The 25,024-nt window shown below is 41.0% G+C and overlaps 1 protein-coding gene across 4 annotated transcripts in view; it reads right to left on the reverse strand.

Annotated features, from left to right (window-relative positions):
• The window catches only part of LOC107763335 (transcription factor IIIB 60 kDa subunit-like), a 49,775-nt gene that overhangs the window by 20,996 nt on the left and 3,755 nt on the right, over positions 1-25,024 (reverse strand). For all 4 annotated transcript variants that reach the window (XM_075222203.1, XM_075222205.1, XM_075222204.1 and 1 more), the window contains exons 4-8: positions 20,428-20,503; positions 11,939-12,024; positions 11,789-11,865; positions 5,083-5,139; positions 4,221-4,333 (exon numbers count right to left, since the gene is read on the reverse strand). In XM_075222203.1, the coding sequence (XP_075078304.1) occupies positions 4,221-4,333; positions 5,083-5,139; positions 11,789-11,865; positions 11,939-12,024; positions 20,428-20,503 (409 nt within the window). The remainder of the gene's footprint in view (positions 1-4,220; positions 4,334-5,082; positions 5,140-11,788; positions 11,866-11,938; positions 12,025-20,427; positions 20,504-25,024) is intronic.

A 25,024-nucleotide genomic window follows, 5' to 3' on the forward strand; every position in this document is an offset into this window, starting at 1 on the left:
GAACCGGAAGGGAGCACGGACCCCCCTCCCTCTGCATCCATCTAGCAAGATAGGCAAGTGATCCGAAGTCAGCCTAGGTAAAGGGATCTGCAACACATTCGGCACCAGCTCATCCCAAGAGGACGATATCAGAAATCTATCGAGTCTGGACCTTGAGTTTGAATCCTCCGCCCTCGCCCAAGTAAACCTTTCCCCTGACAGAGGAAGATCAATGAGAAAGTGATCATTGATGAAGTCAGAAAACTCCTCCATGGCCCTCGAAATCACATTGCACCCTAATCTCTCCTCCGGGAATCTAATTGTGTTAAAGTCTCCACCTATAACCCATGGAATGTCCCATTCCCCCATAATGTTAGCAAGTTCCTCCCAGAAAGACACTTTGGACCCTTCCCCTACCGGCCCATACACTCCCCCAAATCCCCACTCCATTCCACTCACTTTATCTTTGACGAGAGCTGCCAAAGAGAAAGCTCCCTTCCTAATCTCCTTTACCTCCAAACTTCTATCATCCCACATAAGTAGAATACCTCCGGCACTTCCCGCTGCAGGGACCCAGTCATATTTCACCTAACTACCTCCCCAGAGACTTCTCACGATCGCATCCGACAAAACTTCTATTTTGGTCTCCTGAAAACAAACTAGGTTGGCACCCCACTCCCTAACTCCCACTTTGATGATGGCCCTTTTGTTCGGGTCATTCATCCCCCTGACATTCCATGAAAGGATCTTAACTTCCATAAGCAACAATAGCCCCCATTTCCCCACCCCCCCTAGACGAGGTCCCTTTCTCCGTGTCACCCACTCGACCCCTTCTCTGATATACCACTACATCACCTGTTTTATTTTGATTAACACATTTACCCAACTCCCTCCCCGCGCCTTCGTAACAGGGTTGTTGCTCAAACTCCCTCAACAGTTCCAGCACCCTATCTTCCTTCCCTTCAAAAGAAACACCTAAGAACTTCCCAAAGTTTAATAGTTTATCCTCCATCCATAAGGACATGTCCACTTCTCCGATCCGTGACGAAATTGTACATGCGTCTTCTGTAATTACCTTTTCCTTGCCCCTACCGGAGGAATGCAAGACCATAGCATTGCTAGTAGTAGGAACTCTGTGTGCCGGGTGGATCACGTCGTTTCGTTGAGAGGCACCAACCTCGGGAAATAATGCCTCACTTGGAGGAGATTGTATTGTAGCCTCAGCACATCTAAGCACAGTGGGAGATGAAGGGGCAATGGAGCTGGGTCCATCACAGGTGGGGGGCCGTGGAATAACACCGCCAGCTTTTGCCGGTGCTGCCCCTGGAACAGTGGCTGAAGAGGAGCACAAGCCCCTAGTGTTTGGTACAACACTGTTTGAGGCATCATTGGCAGAAGGAGGAGTGACTGCTCCCATATGATTAGGAGCCTTATCGGACGCCGCTTGATATAATTTGGGCCCCTTTGGATCGATTCTAATAGAATTGGGATAAGTTGCTGGGCCCATGTGTAGAGGCCCAGACATATGCTCGCTGAAATCTTGCCTGACCCTATGATAGTTAAAAGAGGACCGACTCATTCTACCTTTCCAGCCCGCATCACTAACCCATTCACGTTTTGCCCTCCTGTTAGGATTTTGTCTTCTTCTCCCAAGTTCAAACCTCCCATCACTTCTCGATCTACTGTCTGATTCCAGCTTAGTCCGCTGGTCCGGTGAGCCATTCCCTCCTCTCAGAAACTGGTTTCCCCTTTCCTCCCTTCTATTTGACCTTTCCCTTTCTTCCGCCAAAATCGCAGGCATAAAGACCGGGCGAAATTCAGGGCTCAACCAAACCCTGTAGCTCAAGTAGCCATCTTCCACAACAGTGGAGACAGGGATTCGGCCCCCTTTCCTCACCACAATCCTTACTCGCGAGAGATCGTGCAAGCTGCAAGTGACATCAATGAAACCCCCACAGATTTCCCCAACCTTCTTGAATAGGTCAAGACACCAGAGATGCACCGGGAGACCCACCATGTTGACCACCAATGTTTCGGCAGGGAAACGAGGGTCGAGACACCCATCGTGCTCCACCTATCTGTCTAACTTTAAGAAATTCCCATCAAACCACCTGTTTCCTCTTACGAGAATTTCTGAAGCTTGAGACTCGGTGACAAATCGAAAGAGATATTGCGTGTCACCCAGTTTCGATATTTTCAGCCCGTCCTTTACGTTCCATGCCTCTGCTGCCCAGTTCCTAACAGCTTCTGGGGAACCAACCCATTTGGAGAAAGAGCCAATCAAACAAGAGTCCAAGAAACCTTTGCGCCTGAAAGTGTGCTCCTCGGACAGCGAGAAGTGCGGCTCCTGCCCTACGTCAAGCTTTCGCTGGCATCTTCCCCCAAGTTCGAGGGCTGGCCAAGATGCAGCTTTGCTAAAAGACATGTTTTCTAATTTTCTAAATTCTAGGGAGAAGTAGGAACTTCTCTCTGTAGAGTCCATCATAGCTAAACCAAGAGCCTCGCAAGGTGACTGATTGAAGAAGGGAAAGTGAGAGGGAGTGAAATCTGGCCGGAAAAAGACACCTCTGTCGCCGGAAAATAACAAAAGTGGTCGGAAGTTGGAGGTTGATGGGTGGGTGAGGTCGGAATAGCCCCTCGAAGAGGCTGTCCGAAGGAAAAAAGTCGGGATCTTGCCTGAAAAGGCGTCACGCGCCGGCGCGTGGGCTAGGGGTCGTCGGAGATGTGTCGCGCGTGACGGCGCGTGGGGTGTCAGATCCCGGCGATTCTTTCTGGGGTAGAGTCACGGAAGGGTTGGCTATCGGATGGTGGTGGTGGAATCCTAGGATTCATGGTTCATGGTGGTGGTGAAGGGGTGGGTTAGTATGTCTGTGTGCTACAGTGCTTCCTTTCAGGGGAAAATTTCATATATCTATTAGTATGTTATTTATCTTCTGTGATTTTAAGACACTGTATTTCCATATTATTTTGATGTCTTTGCTCAGCCCATTCCTTGATCAGCAGTTGAGAATATCCCTTGTAATCTTTGTCATAGTCCGCATTACTCCAAACAATGTTCAAAAACCTAGTCCAGAGCTAGAGGCTACAGAGCAGTGACTGCTCGCTCCTTTCTCTCTTTCACAAATGGTATAAACTTGTTTTTGCTGGTTAGTTTGTGTTGAACAAGCTACCGAAGCTGCAAACAAGGTAAAACAAGCAACCTTGTATCACACTCTAGCTCTCCAGATTAAACTCCACTATGTGTAGTTTTGTTGACCACCTATAAAAGACAGAGAAATGTAGCAGGACATCACAGTAAACTGTTGTTTACTCTGAGATGTCCACCTTAATGGATCTGGAACAGAGGATTTTGAGCAGCTTTCAGATTATTTAACTGCAGCATTCTTTTCAACTTACAATAATTTTTAAACAGCAATTTTAGGATTCGCCCGGGGTTCACTCTAGAGCAAGGCAATTAAGAAGTCTTCTTATCTCTTTAACTCCTCTACACTTTAAAAGTCTTCTTATCTATTTCAATTATTAAGTTTTAGAATACAGAACTCGAACTCTAAGCACTAGTATCACATCCTATGATTGAGAGCATCGTGCGGATGAGTTTTATTTGAACATTTCTTCAAGAAAAAGATAGTCAAATTTCCTGTCTTCACTTTGCTATAGCTTTTCATGCATTAGTTCTCTATTTCTCACAATCTTATGTTTTTATTTTCTTCCGTTTGGAAATAATGTTTGTCCTTCTAGTGTCAACGAGTAATGACATCCATTGTTCTACCAAGAGTTGGTTCACGATTTATTTCACTTGTTGGGATATGGGAAGCACATAATGCTGAAGTTCTACAATATATGCAAGTTGTATGCTATATTGTTGGCTCAAAATAAGGGGGAAAAAGATGCAACCAGGTACCAACTAATAAGCATCTGCAATTAAATAACTTGCCAGAGCAACGGGCAGAAAAATCGCGCTTGCAGAATAAAATCCTTATGAATCAAGACCTTTAAACTTCTCACAATTAACGTCCAAAATGTAATTAAGAGAGCTAAGTGGAACTTTAAAAAAATAAAATCCTTATGAATCAATACCTTTAAACTTCTCGCAATTAAAGTCTAAAATGTAATTAAGAGAGCAAAGTGAAAATGAAAAAATATATAAACCTTTGCCACGGCGTTGGTACCTGGGGCAAGGTGGTCAAGAAAGAAGCTAAGATTAAAATTAACCAGCAAACCAGATCTAGATAAATACTTACGATCAGTGAATCGATGAATGAAAAGGCTAGGATCCACAGGTTTTTGAACAAACGGGCGATTTTCAAAGCTTAGAAATTTGCAAAGCTGTAAGAAAACAGCACCTAAAATATACCTGTATTTCAAAAGAGAAAAAAGGTTGAACAGGCTTCAATTACCATAATAAAGATAGTGATTAGGTAAATGTTTTCCCAAACTGTCCAACTTTAGGTATAACCCTTCATGTATGACAAAAATACAATAAGACCTGCCTAGACTAGGATATTGTTCTAGAGTTGTAAGGAGGCTATGCACTTAGAAACCTCCAGAATCTGCAAATCAAGATTAACAATTTGTGAAGTCAATAATGTGCAACGGGTCACCTAGATTTTTCTGATAGGAAAATGGAACTTGTTGAGGTTAGAGAGAAGAGGTACTGCAGTAAAGAAAAAACTGTGCTCAAATACAAAAGCCATAATATACTAAATAAGCATATTACCCAGTAACTTCCTCAAAAGTCATCTTTTCTTCTGTCCTAAATTTCCTTCCCACACAAAATAAGATATTATAACTCCTTTTTCTCAAATCCAACATTGAATACTACTTCACATAAGGCTGCTTTCATTTCTAGCTAAACATGAAGCAAGATTCATCTAATTTACTCTAATCACACAAGTTTCACACATAAGATCTGGTTGACAATATAACTACAAGAAAGATCTAAGGGGTAAAGAGAATATCATCATACTGAACAGGATGATAAGAACTCCTGACCTAAAGGGCAATCATTAAGTTCTTGCTCGAGATTATTGATCCAAAGTGTTTATCAAAAGAAGAATGAAAGAGAAAGACTACTAAAACTTTTGTAGAAGTAAGCTCACGTACACATTTATCCTCAAGTACTCAGAAAAGTCAATGAGTAGGAATGGCTTGTTGCTTTCCCTGCAAGAAAAATAAACATAAAGATACCCCAATTTGTCACTAGTCTAGCTCGGACTAACAAAAATTACAATAAAAGCTTGAATCAAAACGACATCTGTCCTAATTACTCTTTCAATGTATGTACTAATGACAAAACTTTTGCTTTGTTATCCCAGTGTGCTGCATAATATAGTTAGTAGTTTCATCCACAATTAACCAGGTCAAGATTTATAATGTATTAGTTTATCCCTGTTAAATATGGCAAAACCATATACTACATAAATATGGAAAGATTCTCAAATCCCCTTAAATAGGATATTAGAAAATTTTGTAGGTTGTAGTTAGACCGACTATGTTGTATAGAGCAGTGTGTTGGCCGATCAAGAACTCTCATACCCAGAAGCTAAAAGTAGCGAGATGAGGATGTTGAGGTGGATGTGTGGGCATGCCCGGTTGGATAAGATTAGGAATGAAGTTATTCGGGAAAAGGTGGGAGTGGCCCCCGTGGAGGATAAGATGCGGGAGGCGAGGTTGAGATGGTTCGAGCATGTTAAGAGGAGAAGTATAGAAGCCCCAGTTAGAAGGTGTGAGCGGTTAGCCGCAGTGGGCAGCAGGAGGGGTAGAGGTAGGCCTAAGAAGTCTTGGGGAGAGGTTATTAAACGGGACATGGCGCAACTGGAGTTGACTGAGGACATGGCCCTAGACAGGAGGGTGTAGAGGTCAAATATTAGGGTAGAAGGTTAGTAGGTAGTCGAGCGTTTCTCTTTGTCTTACTCAGTTCGCTAGCATTAGTGTTAGTATGTTATCTTTTATTCATAAATGGCTATTACTACCTAGAGTTTGACTGCATTCTTGGATTCGATCTTATTTCATCTTGTTGGTATTCCTACTTGTTGCAATACCCTCCCCAGACCCCACTCGTGGGAGACTACTGGGTTTGTTGTTGTTGTATTTTCATTCTTATTTGTATTTCTTATAAAGGTTATTCGAACCCCAAACCTTGAGGAAATAATCAAGCAATTTATTCCTGATTTCTCTTCTTCTCTTCTTATTTTTCACATGGTGTCAGAGCTAAGGTTTTCGTCTCATATCTTCTTTCTCTAAATTTTAATTTGTTTCTTAAGTTCTTTGTCCTCTTCTCTGTTTCTTCCCTGTTTCTGCACATCTTTGCTTTTTGCTCTATCCTTTCTTTTTATAAAGGTCAGTTAAAAAGGGTGATAACAATAAACCTGAAAATCAGATGGTTGCAAACTAAAAAATTTCTTTTATGCCATCACCTACGATTACCACAGAAAGTTAGATCGTAGTGGCAAATATACTTCTTGGGCTGCTTCCGTAGAATTTTGGTTTGTAGGTCAAGGATGTGAAACTATAGTGAGTAAAGGTGTTTGTTAGTTTACATCATGTATATAGTGTAGTATTGTCCCACATTGGTAGAAGAGTAGTATGTCCTTGTATAGTCTAGCTATAAATAAGGACCTCTTGTATTGTATTGTTTATTCAATATCAATAACATATTTTCTCCCGTGCCTTCTCACATGGTATCAGAGCAATTGTGAGAGACTAATCGTTGTGTATAAATTCCAACGATTTCGGGAAAGAGAAATCGTTGTGCATAAATTCCAGCGATTCCGGGAAAGAGAAATCAGTACTTTTTTAAGGCTGTTTTCTATCTGCTTCATTTTTGTCAGTGTTGTGCAAAATCCAACACTAACACAAGAGTCGTCAATGTCCGGCGACCAAACCCCAGTGAAAAACTCCGGCAGCAGCCTCCTCACGCGCCACCAGAAGCTCACGCGCCGGCGCGTACAACCACTTCCGACCATTTTTTGAAAATCTTCCTTCAGAACAGTTGGGTCGCCTGGTAATTCCGATCCTACCCCTATAGTTTTTCAATTCATTCTGACAACTTTGAGTTTTTTCCGGCAGCTACAGTACTATTCTGACAGCTACAGTAGATTCCGACAGCTACAGTTTCAGAATTCTGTTTCTGTGTTTCCGTACACTGTTTCAGTGGATTACAGTTGATTCTTTCTCCTATTTGGTAATAATTTGCAACAATGTCTTTGGGATTTGATGCTTTTGGGTCTAGAAACATGAGTTCTGGAAGCTCTAGTGCTATTATTACCTCGGAACCTTTAATGGGAGGTTCAAACTACTTAGCTTGGGCTTCATCTGTCGAGTTATGGTGTAGAGGTCAAGGTGTTCAAGATCATCTAATCAAACAGTCTAGCGATGGAGATGAAAAGGCAATAGCACTTTCGGCAAAAATCGATGCTCAGTTATGTAGCATCTTGTGGCCATCTATTGATTCCAAGTTGATGCCCTTGTTTCGTCCATTCCAGACATGTTATTTGGTTTGGGCAAAGGCACGCACCTTATACACTAATGACATATCTCGCTTCTATGATGTGATATCAAGGATGACAAACTTAAAGAAGCAGGAATTGGATATGTCTACTTACTTGGGTCAAGTACAGGCAGTCATGGAAGAATTTGAGAAGTTGATGCCAGTTTCTGCTAGTGTGGAAAAACAACAAGAGCAGCGACAGAAGATGTTTCTCGTTCTTACCCTCGCTGGACTTCCTAATGATCTTGATTCAGTACGCGACCAGATTTTGGCTAGTCTGTCTGTCCCGACAGTTGATCAGACAGTTGATGAATTATTCTCTTGATTACTCTGCCTTGCTGCAGCACCAAGTCCACTAGTGATCTCATCACAGATACTTGATTCCTCTATTCTTGCATCCCAGACAATGGATATTCGGGCATCTCAAACTATGGAGCATAGACGAGGAGGAGGCTGTTTTGGAAGATCTAGACCCAAGTGTTCTTATTATCACAAACTTGGACACACTCGTGAAATATGCCATTCCTTACATGATCGTCCACCCAAAAATGCTTACATTGCTCAGACCGAGACTCCAAGTAACCAAGGATTTTCTTTATCTAAAGAAGAATATAATGAGCTCCTTCAGTATCGAGCAAGTAAGCAGACATCTCCACAAGTAGCCTCAGTTGCTCAGACTGATACTTCTGTTACTGGTAATTCTTTTGCTTGTGTTTCCCAGTCTAGCACTCTTGGCCCATGGGTCATGGACTCTGGCGCTTCTGATCACATCTCTGGTAATATATCACTTTTGTCAAATATTGTATATTCACAGTCTCTTCCCACTGTTACTTTAGCCAAAGGATGTCAAACTAAGGCAAAAGGAGTTGGGCAAGCTAATCCCTTGTCTTCTATCACCCTAGATTCCGTTCTTTATGTCCCTGGTTGTCCTTTTAGTCTTGCATCTGTTAGTCGTTTGACTCGTGCCCTCCATTGTGGTATATATTTTATTGACGATTCTTTTATTATGCAGGACCGCAGTACGGGACAGACAATTGGCACATGACGTGAATCAGAAGGCCTTTACTACCTTAACTCACTCAGTCCTTCCACAACATGTCTAGTTACAGATCCTCCAAATCTAATCCACACACGTTTAGGACATCCGAGTTTATCCAAACTTCAGAAGATGGTGCCTAGTTTATCTAGTTTGTCTACATTAGATTGTGAGTCGTGTCAACTTGGGAAACATACCCGAGCCTCCTTTTCGCGTAGTGTTGAGAGTCATGCAGAGTCTGTCTTCTGCTTAGTTCATTCTGATATATGGGGTCCTAGTAGAGCCGGTTCATCTTTGGGATTTCGGTATTTTGTCAGTTTTATTGATGATTATTCAAGATATACTTGGCTTTTCTTAATGAAAGATCGTTATGAGTTATTTTCTATATTCCAGAGTTTCTGTGCTGAAATCAAAAACCAATTTGGTGTTTCTATTCGCATTTTTCGCAGTAATAATGCCTTAGAATATTTATCTTCTCAATTTCAGCAGTTTATGACTTCTCAAGTAATTATTCATCAGACATCTTGTCCTTATGCCCCTCAGCAAAATGAGGTTGCTGAGAGAAAGAATAGGCACCTTATTGAGACTGCTCGCACACTTCTAATTGAATCTTGTGTTCTGTTGCGTTTTTGGGGCGATGCAGTTCTCACAGCTTGTTATTTGATTAATCGGATGCCTTCATCTCCCATCAAGAATCAGATTCCGCATTCAGTATTGTTTCCCCAGTCACCCTTATACTCTCTTCCACTTCGTGTTTTTGGGAGCACGTGTTTTGTTCATAACTTAGCCCCTGGGAAAGATAAGTTAGCTCCCCGTGCTCTCAAGTGTGTCTTCCTTGGTTATTCTCGTGTTCGGAAGGGATATCGTTGTTATTCTCCAGATCTTCGTAGGTACCTTATGTCAGCTGACGTCACATTATTTGAGTCTAAACCTTTCTTTACCTCTGCTGACCACCATGATATATCTGAGGTCTTACCTATACCGACCTTTGAGGAGTTTACTATAGCTCCTCCTCCACCTTCGACCACAGAGGTTTCATCCATACCAACCGTTGAGGAGTCTAATGTTGTTCCCCCTAGTTCCCCAGCCACAGGAACACCACTCTTGACTTATCAACGTCGTTTGCGTCTTCCATCAGGCCCAACTGGTTCTCGTCCTGCACCTGACCCTGCTCCTGTTGCGGACCCTGCTCCTAGTACACCGATTGCACTTCGGAAAGGTATACGGACCACACTTAACCCTAATCCTCATTATGTCGGTTTGAGCTATCATCGTCTGTCATCTCCCCATTATGCTTTTATATCTTCTTTGTCCTCGGTTTCCATCCCTAAGTCTACAGGTGAAGCGTTGTCTCATCCAGGATGGCGACATGCTATGAGTGACGAGATGTCTGCTTTACATACAAGTGGTACTTGGGAGCTTGTTCCTCTTACCTCAGGTAAATATACTGTTGGTTGTCGTTGGGTTTATGCAGTCAAAGTTGGTCCCGATGGACATAAACTTAAGGCCCGTCTTGTTGCCAAAGGATATACTCAGATATTTGGGCTCGATTACAGTGATACCTTCTCTCCCGTGGCTAAAGTGGCTTCAGTCCGCCTTTTTCTATCCATGACTGCGGTTCGTCATTGGCCCTTCTATCAGCTGGACATTAAAAATGCCTTTCTTCAGGGTGATCTTTAGGATGAGGTTTATATGGAGCAACCACCTGGTTTTGTTGCTCAGGGGAGTCTCGTGGCCTTGTATGTCGCTTGCGTCGGTCACTTTATGGTCTAAAGCAGTCTCCTCGAGCCTGGTTTGGTAAGTTCAGCACGGTTATCTAGGAGTTTGGCATGATTCGTAGTGAAGCTGATCACTCTGTATTTTATCGGCACTCTGCTTCAAGTCTCTGTATTTATCTGGTAGTGTATGTTGATGATATTGTTATTACTGGCAATGATCAGGATGGTATTACCAATCTGAAGCAACATCTCTTCCAGCACTTCCATACTAAGGATCTAGGCAGATTGAAGTACTTTCTAGGTATTGAGGTTGCAGTCTAGCTCAGGTATTGTTATTTCTCAAAGAAAATATGCTTTAGACATTCTTGAGAAGACGGGGATGATAGGTTGCAGACCTGTTGACACTCCGATGGATCCGAATTCTAAACTTATGCCAGGACAGGGGGAGCCGCTTAGCGATCCTGCAAGCTATAGGCGGCTGGTTGGAAAATGAAATTATCTCACAATGACTAGACCCGACATTTCTTATCATGTGAGTGTTGTAAGTCAGTTTATGAATTCTCCATGTGATAGTCATTGGGATGCAGTTGTCCGCATTATTCGATATATAAAATCGGCTCCAGGCAAAGGGTTACTCTTTGAGGATCGAGGTCATGAGAAGATCATTGGATACTCAGATGCTGATTGGGCAGGATCACCTTCTGATAGACGTTCTACGTCTGGATATTGTGTTTTAGTAGGAGGAAATTTGGTGTCCTGGAAGAGCAAGAAACAGAATGTAGTTGCTCGGTCTAGTGCAGAAGCAGAATATCGAGCAATGGCTATGGCAACATGTGAGCTAGTCTGGACCAAACAATTGCTCAAGGAGTTGAAATTTGGTGAAATCAGTCGGATGGAACTTGTGTGCGATAATCAAGCTGCCCTTCATATTGCATCAAATCTGGTGTTCCATGAGAGAACTAAACACATTGAGATTGATTGTCACTTCGTCAGAGAAAAGATACTTTCAGGAGAGATTGCTACAAAGTTTGTGAGGCCAAATGATCAACTTGCAGATATTTTCACCAAGTTTCTCACTGGTCCTCGTATTGGTTATATATGCAACAAGCCCGGTACATATGATTTGTATGCACCTGCTTGAGGGGGAGTGTTAGTTTACAGCATGTATATAGTGTAGTATTGTCCCACATTGGTAGTAGATTAGTATGTCCTTGTATAGTCTAGCTATAAATAAGGACCTCGTGTATTGTATTGTTTATTCAATATCAATAACATATTTTCTCTCGTGCCTTCTCACAGTGTTAAAATGGGATAGGGTAGACCTAAAGGCACATGGAAGGAAGTTGTGTCGAGAAACCTGCAAATCCCTGGAACTAATGCAAACTTAGCTAAAGATAGGACGGAATAGAAGTAAAAGATCTATAGAGGTGATATCAACTAGTTGGGAGTACGTTTTAGACTTGTTACAGAACTTCTAATATTATTGTCATCATTATCCCACTTCTTCTTTCCCTTAGGGAACATAAATAGGTTTAAAAGAATATATCATAAAACACAATGTCTCACCTACATATAATGTAAACACAAGCAGCCTCAACTTGCTCTTTCCTACGCCCCCTTGTGAAATTCCTCTCAACTGCTATCTGAAAGTAACATATTCAGCCATAGAATGATATCATGCTAGTAGAGGTGTGCATAAGCCATAAAGAATCATACTGTATAGAGGCTCAAAGCTGGACGAGCTATTGAATCACCACCATCAATTCCTAATGCATAAATCATACTCTCTATACCATTATATGCTGCAGGAAGGGGGAGTAAATAAGTGTATCAGAAACAACTCCATACTTAAAAATTATATTGATATCAAAGAGCGATCTAACATATTCTCAAACCAAATTGGTGCTACATAGGCACATACCTACATAGCTTGTGCACCTCTATGAAATCTTAACAAGATTAACCTATCCAACAAGCTATAATAGCTCCATGAATAACGCAACTCTAACTGCAGTGTTATACTTGGTCCTTCAACAAAACCTCTTCCTTGACAAACATATCAGGATATAGTTGTCACCAACCAACAAGAACAAAAATTATTATTTCATTTGCATCTTCTTTTATTTTTTAATTGGTTACTTTATTTATGTTAAGAAAAATCCTTGTACCTCACTCAACTCCAGAAGCTAGCTCAGGGGTGAGAATTGCAAAAAATCATATAAAGAGACTACAGTGCATTCTCTCATCATCTCTCGCACGCACATGCCTAGTTAACTGGGGAATGGACAACATAACATGGGGCCCATCATTCGATAAACCAAGAAGATAAATGGGTTTGGCTCGGATACGATGTAAGGAAATGGACCTCAAAAATTAGTTCATGAGGTGAGGATTATTCATGACCATATAAGAGACAACAATTCATTCTCTCAACCAATGTGGGAAAATCTAACAATTTACATATTCTATCACTATCATCATTTGGGGATTTTTTTTTTTTTTGATATGTAAAGATTTTATTTAATTGGTATCAAGATGGTACAAAAGAAAATTACAAGATAGCTGCAACTCTTAATTAGTTCATCCTACATATTGCCCCCTAGTAAGTGCAAAAAATCCAAATACTGATCCATCTTATCTACAGTACTACCATAATACAAGAAGTACAAGTTTTTGAGGCATTTATTTTAACTCTGGGAATCTGCAGCCTCTTTCCTTCAAAGCATGCGTTGTTCCTTTCCAACCATATGGTCCACAGAATGCAATTTGGAATGGTCCTCTATATTTGCTTTAAGCTTCTTTTGACCTTCTGTGATAGCCATATTTCCAACAAGTTGCATATCTTCTGTGGTAACACCAAATATATGCCCATTATGCTCAAGAAAAGTTCCAAGCATTGCCTTGAGAATATACAGTGCAAGAAAAGGTGCTCAACTGTCTCCTCTTCTGAACTACAAAGATAACATCTGCTATTCAAGTAGAAACCTCTTCTCTGCAACTTGTGCTGAGTTAGACAAGCATCCCAAGCTGCTAGCCAACCAAAAAATGCTGTTTTCACTAGTGTTTTAGTTCTCCAGATCATCTTCCAAGGCCAATTCAGATGTTCCCTGACTATTTTCCTGTTTCAACATTTTATAACAGTTATTCACTGTGAATCCTTGCTGTTAAACCAAATTATCTTATCTACTTTGTTCTGATCCAGTGAGCATGAATTCAGTTCCTTCTGAAAGTAACATTCCACCCAGAGACTGAATTAAAGTCTGCAATAAGTACCTTCCTTATTCACAGCACAATTAAATAGCTCTGAGAACCTGCTTCTGAAATTCTCATCTCCACACAAGGTATCCAGCCAGAATTTTATCATGCCACCATTAGTTACCTCCAGTCTAGTATGCAATAGGAATTCATCCAACCCTCCGCTTATCATCTTCCAAATTCCCCCACAACTTTTCAACTGTGAAGGATTTTGTTCCACCCACTTTGCACCACAGATAGCATCTATCATATTCTGCGAAGTCTTCTTCCTCCCATTGTTGTATCTCCATAGCCACTTGAAAAGAAGACTTTTATAACTCAGGTTGCTCACTCCTAATACACTTTTTTTCTTATCTTCAATAACTATTTGCCACGTGACTATGTGTGTCTTTTTCTTATCTGAATTTCCATCCCACAGAGAGTTCTTATAGAATCTAGTTTCCTTCCAACTGCTTTGGGCGTACTGAATAAGGACATAGTATAAGTAGGTATCCCATCCAAGACACTATTAATTAGTGTCAGCCTGCCCCAAAACATAGGTATTGCTTCTTCCATAGAGTAAGCTTCTTATTGCACCTTTCAATGACTCCATACCAATATTCTTATCTTTCCTTTTCACCCCTAAAGGCAATCCCAAGTAGATAGTAGGGAATTTTTCTACTTTATGATGTTGCTTTTTGCTAGGTTGCCTCCTAGCCCAGTAACTGCTTCAAAGCTCAGAAGAACCGCTCTCAAATAGACAAATACAAGATTTGGACTCTATCAGCTTCACAAAATAAGAAAGAGTCATCAGCATACAAGATATGATTAAAAATCATACTTTCCTGGTCATTCCTACCTATTTTGAGACCCCTAACCCAACCCATAACTTCTGCTTTCCTCAAAATGATGCTCAGAATTTCCATTACCAGGACAAACTAATAAGGTGACAAGGGATCTCCTTGTCTGATACCTTTGTGAGAACTGACAAACCCATGAGGACTACCATTAATTAGAATATTGAATTTCGTTGTTGAAATGCAGAATTTTATCCATTCTGTCCATTTCTCACCAAAACTAATCAGCCTCATTATGTCAATTTTGCCAATTAACATAATCATATGCCTTCTCTAAATCAAGTTTACATGCCACCCTTTGTTTTCTTTCTCCTCGACAAATTGTCTACGCTTTCACTAGCTATCATAGCATCATCAGTGACTTGCCCTCCTTTGACAAAAACATTTTAATTAGGGGAGACCAACTTGCTTATTACTGCCTTGAGTCTTTCTGCCAATAATTTAGAAACAATTTTGTAAACACTTGTTAGTTTACAAATATGTATAGTGTAGTCTTGTCCCACATTGGAAGAGGAGTAATATTTCCTTGTAGTGTAGAGCTATAAATAGGGACCTCTTGTATTGTATTTATCATCCAATATTAATAACATATTTTCTCCCGTGCCTTCTCACATGGTATCAGAGCATTAGTGAGAAAAGATCGTTGTGCGTCATTCCAGCGTTAACCGGGAAGAAAGAACTTAGTCATCGGGCAATTTTTCCGGTGACCCAAGGCTTGTCTAAGTGAAAGTCACTTTTTGTCGGTGTTGTGCTAAAACCAACACCACCACAAGGTAGATCACCCTCCGACTACCAACCCCTGAAATTTTATCCGGCAGAAAAGCCGCCACGCTCCTCCACTTTCCGGCCACTTTCCGGCCATTTGTTCGCGAAACTTCTTCAGGACAGTGTGCTCTCCTCAAAATTCCGAGCCTACCCATCTAATTCAAATCAAATTCCGGCCACTTTTATATTTTTCCGGCGTGAACAGTGACCTTTCCGGCCATTTTTTGAAAATATTTCTTCAGGATAGCTTGCTCGCAAAGGAATTCCGAGTCTATCCATCCTGGTTACGACAATTTCCGACAACTTTGGAATTTTCCGGCGAGCTACAGTATTTCCGGTGTGAACAGTGTTTCCATCCTCTGAGTCTTGAGTCATTGATTCAGGTGCATCAGATCATATTTCTGGTAATAAATCTCTTTTCACTACTATTTCGTATTCTCAATCTCTTCCAAAAGTCACAATGGCCAATGGGTCTCAAACCATGGCAACTGCAATAGGTCAAGCAAGCCCACTTCCTTCCTTACCTTTAGATTCAGTCATTTATGTTCCCAATAGTCCTTTTAATCTCATAGTTGTTAGTCGCTTAGCAAAATCACTTAAATGCGTTGTTTTATTTCTTGATGACTATGTTTTTATACAGGAACGCAGTACGGGGGGATCATTGGTACCGGACGTGAATCAAACGAACTTTATTACCTTATCCTTGCTAAATCACATGGACTCACATCTTGTCTTCCTTCTACAACTTGTCCTGTTACTAATTCACCAGATTTATTACATAAACGGCTGGGACATCCAGTTTGTCAAAACTTCAGAAAATGGTATCTGGTTTATCTCACTTGTCAGCTCTAGAGTGTGAGTCATGTCAGCTCGGTAAGCATACGCGCTCTCATTTCCCTCGGCGTCTTGATAATCGAGCAGTCACCTTTTACTTTAGTCCATTAAGATGTTTGGGGTCCTAGTCGGGTCAGTTCCACCTTGGGATTCCACTACTTTGTCAGTTTCATTGATGATTATTCTAGGTGCACTTGGATATTTTTGATAAAAAATCGATCTGAGCTGTTTTCTATTTTCCAGACCTTCCACGCAGAAATTCAAAATCAATTTGAGGTTTCTATTCGCACATTTCATAGTGATAATGCCCGAGAGTATTTGTCTTCCCCATTTCAGCAGTTTATGAAATCCCATGGGATTATTCATCAAACATCTTGTCCGTACACATCTCAACAAAATGGGGCAGCTGAAAGAAAGAATAGGCATCTTATTGAAACTGCTCGTACCCTACTCATACAATCTCATGATCCGTTGCGTTTTTGGGGGATGCAGTTCTTACATCTTGCTATCTTATTAATCGTATGCCATCTTCAGCTATCCAGAACCAAGTTCCATTCTCTGTCATGTTTCCCCACTTACCTTTGTTCTCTCCTCCACCCCGTATCTTTGGAAGCACTTGTTTTGTCCATAACCTTACTCCAGGAACAGATAAGTTAGCTCCTCGTGCTCTTTAAGTGCGTATTTCTAGGTTTCTCGAGAACACAAAAGGGGTATCGATGCTACTCTCCTGAACTCCAGCGGTACCTTATGTCCGCTGATGTTACCTTCTTTGAAACCCAATCATACTTCACAGGTTCAGGTCATCACTTAGATATTTCTGAGGTACTACCAGTTTCATCTTTTGGAGATTCAATCACTCCAGCTCCACCACCTACAGCTCCAGTTGTAGCTCCACCACCTATAGCTCCAGTTATAGCTCTACCACCTACAGCTCCGGTTGTAGCTCCACCACCTATAGCTCCAGTTCCTCCACATAATCCAGTTCAACCTTTTGCAGCTCCACCACTCTTGACTTATCATCGTCGTCCACATCCAGCATCCGGCCCAGGTGATTCACGCCCCGCATCAGATTCTGCACCTACTGCGGACTTGTCTCCTCTTAGTCAACCAATTGCACTCCGCAAAGGTGTACGATCCACACTTAATCCTAATCCCCACTGTCGGTTTAAGTTATCATCGCATGTCGTCACCTCATTATGCTTTTATATCTTCTTTGTCCACTGTTTCTATCCCTAAGTCTATAGGTGAGGCACTATTTCATCTAGGATGGCGACATGCTATGATTGACGAGATGTCTGATTTACATGCGAGTGGCACTTGGGAGCTTGTTCCTCTTCCTGCAGGTAAGTCTATTGTTGGTTGTCGTTGGGTTTATGCAGTCAAAGTCGGCCCGGATGGCCAGGTTGATCGACTTAAGGCTCGTCTTGTTGCAAAAGGATATACTCAGGTTTTTGGGCTTGATTATAGTGATACTTTCTCTCCCGTGGCTAAAGTAGCATATGTTCGTCTCTTTTTGTCCATGGTTGATGTACGTCATTGGCCTCTTTATCAGTTAGACATTAAGAATGCTTTTCTCCACGGTGATCTTGAGGAAGAAGTTTATATGGAGCAACCACCTGGTTTTGTTGCTCAGGGGGAGTTTAATGGTTGTGTGTGCAGATTGCGCAGGTGACTATATGGTTTGAAACAGTCCCCTCGAGCTTGGTTTGGTAAGTTAAGCACAATTATTCAGGAGTTCGGCATGACTCGTAGTGAGGCTGATCACTCTGTGTTTTATCGGCATTCTGCTCCTAATCTGTGTATTTATCTAGTGGTTTATGTTGATGATATTGTTATTACTGGCAATGATCAGGATGATATTACTAATCTGAAGCAATATCTCTTTCAGCACTTCCAGACTAAGGATTTGGGCAGATTGAAGTATTTTCTAGGTATTGAGGTCGCTCAGTCTAGCTCAGGTATTGTTATTTCACAGCGGAAGTATGCCTTAGACATTCTTGAAGAAACTGGAATGATGGGTTGCAGACCTATTGACTCTCCTATGGATCTGAATGCGAAGCTTCTGCCTGGACAGGGGGAGCCTCTTAAAGACCCTACGAGATATAGGAGGTTGGTTGGCAAATTGAATTACCTCACAGTGACTAGACCTGACATCTCTTTTCCGGTGAGTGTTGTAAGTCAGTTTATGGATTCTCCCTGTGATAGTCACTGGGATGCAGTTGTTCGCATTCTTCGGTATATAAAGTCAGCTCCAGGCAAATGATTACTATTCGAGGATCGAAGCTACGAGCAGATTGTTGGGTACACAAATGCTGATTGGGCAGGATCACCTTTTGATAGACGTTCTACATCTGGATATTGTGTTCTAGTAAGAGGTAACTTGGTCTCGTGGAAGAGCAAGAAACAGAATGTAGTTGCTTGATCTAGCGCCAAAGCCGAATATCGGGCCATGGCTATGGCGACGTGTGAGTTAGTTTGGGTCAAGCAGTTGCTCAAGGAGTTAAAGTTCGGAAAAATCAACAAGATGGAACTAGTGTGTGATAACCAAGCTGCTCTTCATATTGCGTCAAATCCGGTGTTCCATGAGAGGACCAAACACATTGAGATCGACTGTCACTTTGTCAGAGAAAAAATACTTTCAGGAGATATTGTTACAAAGTTTGTAAAGTCGAATGATCAACTAGCACATATTTCACTAAGTCTCTTACTGGTTCTCGTATTAGTTACATGTGTAACAAGCTCGGTACATATGATGTGTATGCACCGACTTGAGGGGGAGTGTTAGTTTATAGATATGTATAGTGTAGTCTTGTCCCACATTGGAAGAGGAGTAATATTTCCTTGTAGTGTATAGCTATAAATAGGGACCTCTTGTATTGTATTTATCATCTAATATTAATAACATATTTTCTCCCGTGCCTTCTCACAACACTCCCTAAGAGAATCACGGGTCTAAAATCTTTCGCCTCCATTACTCCTTTCTTTGTAGGAATTAGAGCAATAGAAGTGGCATTAAGTCTTTTAACAAGAGAGCCTTTATTGTAAAATGTATCCATAGCATTCCAAATGTCCATTTTTACTATACTCCAACATATTTGAAAAAATATATAAATTGAAACCATCAGAACCAGGGTCTCCTTTGAAAGATTTAATCACCTCTTCCAATTCCTCCATTGTGAAAGGCCTTTCCACCCACTCCTTTTCTTTATCTGACATCTTCTGAATTTCATTATCCTCCCATTTAGGCCTCCATTTTTCAGGTTCATAAAATAGATTCTTATAAAAATCCATAATGTGAGCTTCAATAACTTGATCATCTTCCACCAAATCATCCCCAATCTTTTTCGAGCATCTGCCTGTTTATGAAAGAATTTTGTATTTGTGTCCCATGTTCAATCCACAAGCATCTAGACTTAAGTCTCCAAGAGATTTCTTCAGCCTTTGCCACTTCTTCTAGCTGTTTCTTAATGGAAATTCTTTCTGCCTTAAATTCTACTTGCTGCTCTTTGGTAATATTCATCCTATTAATATTATGATCCAGCTCCTCCAATTTTTTATTTTTTTTTTATAAAGTAAGTGATTTCAATAGAATGCATCAAGAAGATGCAAGAAGTACATGATTTTGATTTGAGCTTACAAAAAATATTCTTGTTCATAGGGTACAGTTTGAACTAGCAAAACAAATTGGCAATACACAGAGCCTTTAAAGAACCTATAGGAGTTGAGTTTCCATCAAAACATCTCTTGTTTCTCTCTGTCCAAATGCACCAGAAAATACAAGCCCATTGACCAGATTTTCCTTATGGCTTTATCAACTCTCCATAAATTCCAGCTCTTATAAGCATCCTTGACTGTGTAAGGGGTGACCCATTTGAGACCAAAAAGGCAAAAAAAACATGCACCATATGTCTGAAGCACCATATCCAGCTCCTCCAATCTTGCCAAAGCTTTATTCTTACTGTCTTCTAACTTTCCAAAAGTCTCCTTAAACCACGTTTTCAGATCTTCTTTCAACGGCTTCAACTTATTTGCTAGAATTATATCAGCTTCCACCATATAAGAATCCCACCAATTTTTAACCAAATCAATGAATCCTTCATGTTCAAGCCACATATTCTAAAACTTAAAATAACCTTTCCCTTTGAACAATAAACATGAAACAATATGAGAACCATTGAGAAAGAACATTCAAATTCAACTATACTCTAGAAAGACATAACAAGTTCTATTGAAAATTGAGAACTAGGTCGACAATATTTTTTTTCTTTTTTCCCTATTAGAAACAAACAACTAATCAATCATTCAGCTGAAAATAGAATGATAGAACATTTCCCTAATAAAGGAAAAAGAATGATAGAAATTATATAAATAGGTAACAACGAGCATAAAGTCTTTTATTGCACCAAGGAAGCGTGAAAGGGGAAGGGAATGTTGCGCTACTGATGAAGTTTGAACCCTCCACCCGTGATCATAAAGTCATTCTGAGACCACAACAATCAAAGGTACATAAGATACCTTCATTTAGTGTTCTTTCCCGTGAAGCTGAATAGACACTTTGGACAGTCCGCACGAAGTTACCTGCCAATTGACTCTGCAGATGATTTAAGTTAGTCTCGATAGAATACAAATTGAACACTATACTTTACAAGACACCTCATATATAACTTGTTCAATAAGTGCACCTTAAACCTAAGCTTGTTCAGTTCCTCAGTTTCATTTTAGTATTATTTATCTCCTCATTTGAGCTTATATTTAAAATATAAAATTATTGATAACGGAATATTAAAATTAAAAGGAACTACAACATGTGACACATGTACAAAAGCATGCAAGTTGACTCCATCTTCCAACATCTCCCCACCCACAAACATATGTTTGGGATGAGGGTCCATTTGCCGCCCAACTGAAGAGTCTTAGATGTAGCTTTTCTTTTCTTTTTTGATATGTGTTTATGCCACAAAACATCCTTGATCCTACCCAGGAGCAACATAGTTTTTTTTTTTTTTCAGTTTGCTCTCTTGGTAACTCAAACGCAACCTCATGGCTGGAGGTGATTGGCCTTTTACTAGGCTATCACTCTGTTGTCACATCATAGTAATATTATTAAAGAACTCTACATCAAGTATAAAACTTATTTCCACCACATATATTTTCTTCGAGTTCCACCAATCACAAGATTAGACACAAAATTTCAACAACTAAAGTTAACATTTTTAAACAGCCGAGTAAGCATTTAAATTGCCTGATGTATAAGAAAAGCAATGAGGAAAATAGGTTTCTTGTATTGTCTAATTTCTAGAATCATAGACGTACTTTCAGCTCATAAGATCCCCTAGGTGTTTGACGATAACATTTTGTTTTTATAATAGTGATGTCCGGAAAGTTCGTGCCACCTAGTCTATCTGTGTTGTGGGTGGGAGGTTACCTATTGTGAGAAGGCACGGGAGAAAATATGTTATTGATATTGAATGAACAATACAATACAAGAGGTCCTTATTTATAGCTTGACTATACAAGGACATACTACTCTTCTACCAATGTGGGATAATACTACACTATATACATGCTTGTAAACTAACACTCCCCTCAAGCAGGTGCATACAAATCATATGTACCGAGCTTGTTACATATATAACCAATACGAGGACCAGCGAGGGACTTGGTGAAAATATCTGCAAGTTGATCATTTGACCTCACAAACTTTGTAGCAATCTCTCCTGAAAGTATCTTTTCTCTGACGAAGTGACAATCAATCTCAATGTGTTTAGTTCTCTCGTGGAACACCGGCTTTAATGCAATATGAAGGGCAGCTTGATTATCGCACACAAGTTCCATCCGACTGATTTCACCAAATTTCAACTCCTTGAGCAATTGTTTGGTCCAGACTAGCTCACATGTTGCCATAGCCATTGCTCGATATTCTGCTTCTGCACTAGACCGAGCAACTACATTTTGTTTCTTACTCTTCCAGGACACCAAATTTCCTCCTACTAAAACACAATATCCAGACGTAGAACGTCTATCAGAAGGTGATCCTGCCCAATCAGCATCTGAGTATCCAATGATCTTCTCATGACCTCGATCCTCAAAGAGTAACCCTTTGCCTGGAGCCGATTTTATATATCGAATAATGCGGACAACTGCATCCCAATGACTATCACATGGAGAATTCATAAACTGACTTACAACACTCACATGATAAGAAATGTCGGGTCTAGTCATTGTGAGATAATTTCATTTTCCAACCAGCCGCCTATAGCTTGCAGGATCGCTAAGCGGCTCCCCCTGTCCTGGCATAAGTTTAGAATTCGGATCCATCGGAGTGTCAACAGGTCTGCAACCTATCATCCCCGTCTTCTCAAGAATGTCTAAAGCATATTTTCTTTGAGAAATAACAATACCTGAGCTAGACTGCAACCTCAATACCTAGAAAGTACTTCAATCTGCCTAGATCCTTAGTATGGAAGTGCTGGAAGAGATGTTGCTTCAGATTGGTAATACCATCCTGATCATTGCCAGTAATAACAATATCATCAACATACACTACCAGATAAATACAGAGACTTGAAGCAGAGTGCCGATAAAACACAGAGTGATCAGTTTCACTACGAATCATGCCAAACTCCTGGATAACCGTGCTGAACTTACCAAACCAGGCTCGAGGAGACTGCTTTAGACCATAAAGTGACCGACGCAAGCGACATACAAGGCCACGAGACTCCCCTGAGCAACAAAACCAGGTGGTTGCTCCATATAAACCTCATCCTAAAGATCACCCTGAAGAAAGGCATTTTTAATGTCCAGCTGATAGAAGGGCCAATGACGAACCGCAGTCATGGATAGAAAAAGGCGGACTGAAGCCACTTTAGCCACGGGAGAGAAGGTATCACTGTAATCGAGCCCAAATATCTGAGTATATCCTTTGGCAACAAGACGGGCCTTAAGTTTATGTCCATCGGGACCAACTTTGACTGCATAAACCCAACGACAACCAACAGTATATTTACCTGAGGTAAGAGGAACAAGCTCCCAAGTACCACTTGTATGTAAAGCAGACATCTCGTCACTCATAGCATGTCGCCATCCTGGATGAGACAACGCTTCACCTGTAGACTTAGGGATGGAAACCGAGGACAAAGAAGATATAAAAGCATAATGGGGAGATGACAGACGATGATAGCTCAAACCGACATAATGAGGATTAGGGTTAAGTGTGGTCCGTATACCTTTCCGAAGTGCAATCGGTGTACTAGGAGCAGGGTCCGCAACAGGAGCAGGGTCAGGTGCAGGACGAGAACCAGTTGGGCCTGATGGAAGACGCAAACGACGTTGATAAGTCAAGAGTGGTGTTCCTGTGGCTGGGGAACTAGGGGGAACAACATTAGACTCCTCAACGGTTGGTATGGATGAAACCTCTGTGGTCGAAGGTGGAGGAGGAGCTATAGTAAACTCCTCAAAGGTCGGTATAGGTAAGACCTCAGATATATCATGGTGGTCAGCAGAGGTAAAGAAAGGTTTAGACTCAAATAATGTGACGTCAGCTGACATAAGGTACCTACGAAGATCTGGAGAATAACAACGATATCCCTTCCGAACACGAGAATAACCAAGGAAGACACACTTGAGAGCACGGGGAGCTAACTTATCTTTCCCAGGGGCTAAGTTATGAACAAAACACGTGCTCCCAAAAACACGAAGTGGAAGAGAGTATAAGGGTGACTGGGGAAACAATACTGAATGCGGAATCTGATTCTTGATGGGAGATGAAGGCATCCGATTAATCAAATAACAAGCTGTGAGAACTGCATCGCCCCAAAAACGCAACGGAACACGAGATTCAATTAGAAGTGTGCGAGCAGTCTCAATAAGGTGCCTATTCTTTCTCTCAGCAACCTCATGCTGAGGAGTATAAGGACAAGATGTCTGATGAATAATTACTTGAGAAGTCATAAACTGCTGAAATTGAGAAGATAAATATTCTAAGGCATTATCACTGCGAAAAATGCGAATAGAAACACCAAATTGGTTTTTGATTTCAGCACAGAAACTCTGGAATATAGAAAATAACTCATAACGATCTTTCATTAAGAAAAGCCAAGTACATCTTGAATAATCATCAATGAAACTGACAAAATACCGAAATCCCAAAGATAAATTGACTCTACTAGGACCCCATATATCAGAATGAACTAAGGAGAAGACAGACTCTGCATAACTCTCAACACTACGCGAAAAGGAGGCTCGGGTATGTTTCCCAAGTTGACACGACTCACAATCTAATGTAGACAAACTAGATAAACTAGGCACCATCTTCTGAAGTTTAGATAAACTCGGATGTCCTAAACGTGTGTGAATTAGATCTGGAGAATCTGTAACTAGACATGTTGTGGAAGGACTGAGTGAGTTAAGGTAGTAAAGGCCTTCTGATTCACGTCCCGTGCCAATTGTCTGTCCCGTACTGCGGTCTTGCATAATAAAAGAATCGCCAATAAAATATATACCACAATGGAGGGTACGAGTCAAACGACTAACAAATGCAAGACTAAAAGGACAGCCAGGGACATAAAGAACGGAATCTAGGGTGATAGAAGACAAGGGATTAGCTTGTCCAGCTCCTTTTGCCTTAGTTTGACATCCATTGGCTAAAGTAACAGTGGGAAGAGACTGTGAATATACAATATTTGACAAAAGTGATATATTACCAGAGATGTGATCAGAAGCGCCAGAGTCCATGACCCATGGGCCAAGAGTGCTAGACTGGGAAACACAAGCAAAAGAATTACCAGTAACAGAAGTATCAGTCTGAGCAACTGAGGCTACTTGTGGAGATGTCTGCTTACTTGCTCGATACTGAAGGAGCTCATTATATTCTTCTTTAGATAAAGAAAATCCTTGGTTACTTGGAGTCTCGGTCTGAGCAATGTAAGCATTTTTGGGTGGACGACCATGTAAGGAATAGCACATTTCACGAGTGTGTCCAAGTTTGTGACAATAAGAACACTTGGGTCTAGATCTTCCAAAACGACCTCCTCCTCGTCTATGCTCCATAGTTTGAGATGCCCGAACATCCATTGTCTGGGATGCAAGAACAGAGGAATCAAGTATCTGTGAT

The sequence above is a fragment of the Nicotiana tabacum genome, chromosome 9 (genome assembly GCF_000715075.1).
Source record: "Nicotiana tabacum cultivar K326 chromosome 9, ASM71507v2, whole genome shotgun sequence".
In the NCBI taxonomy this organism is placed as follows: domain Eukaryota; kingdom Viridiplantae; phylum Streptophyta; class Magnoliopsida; order Solanales; family Solanaceae; genus Nicotiana; species Nicotiana tabacum.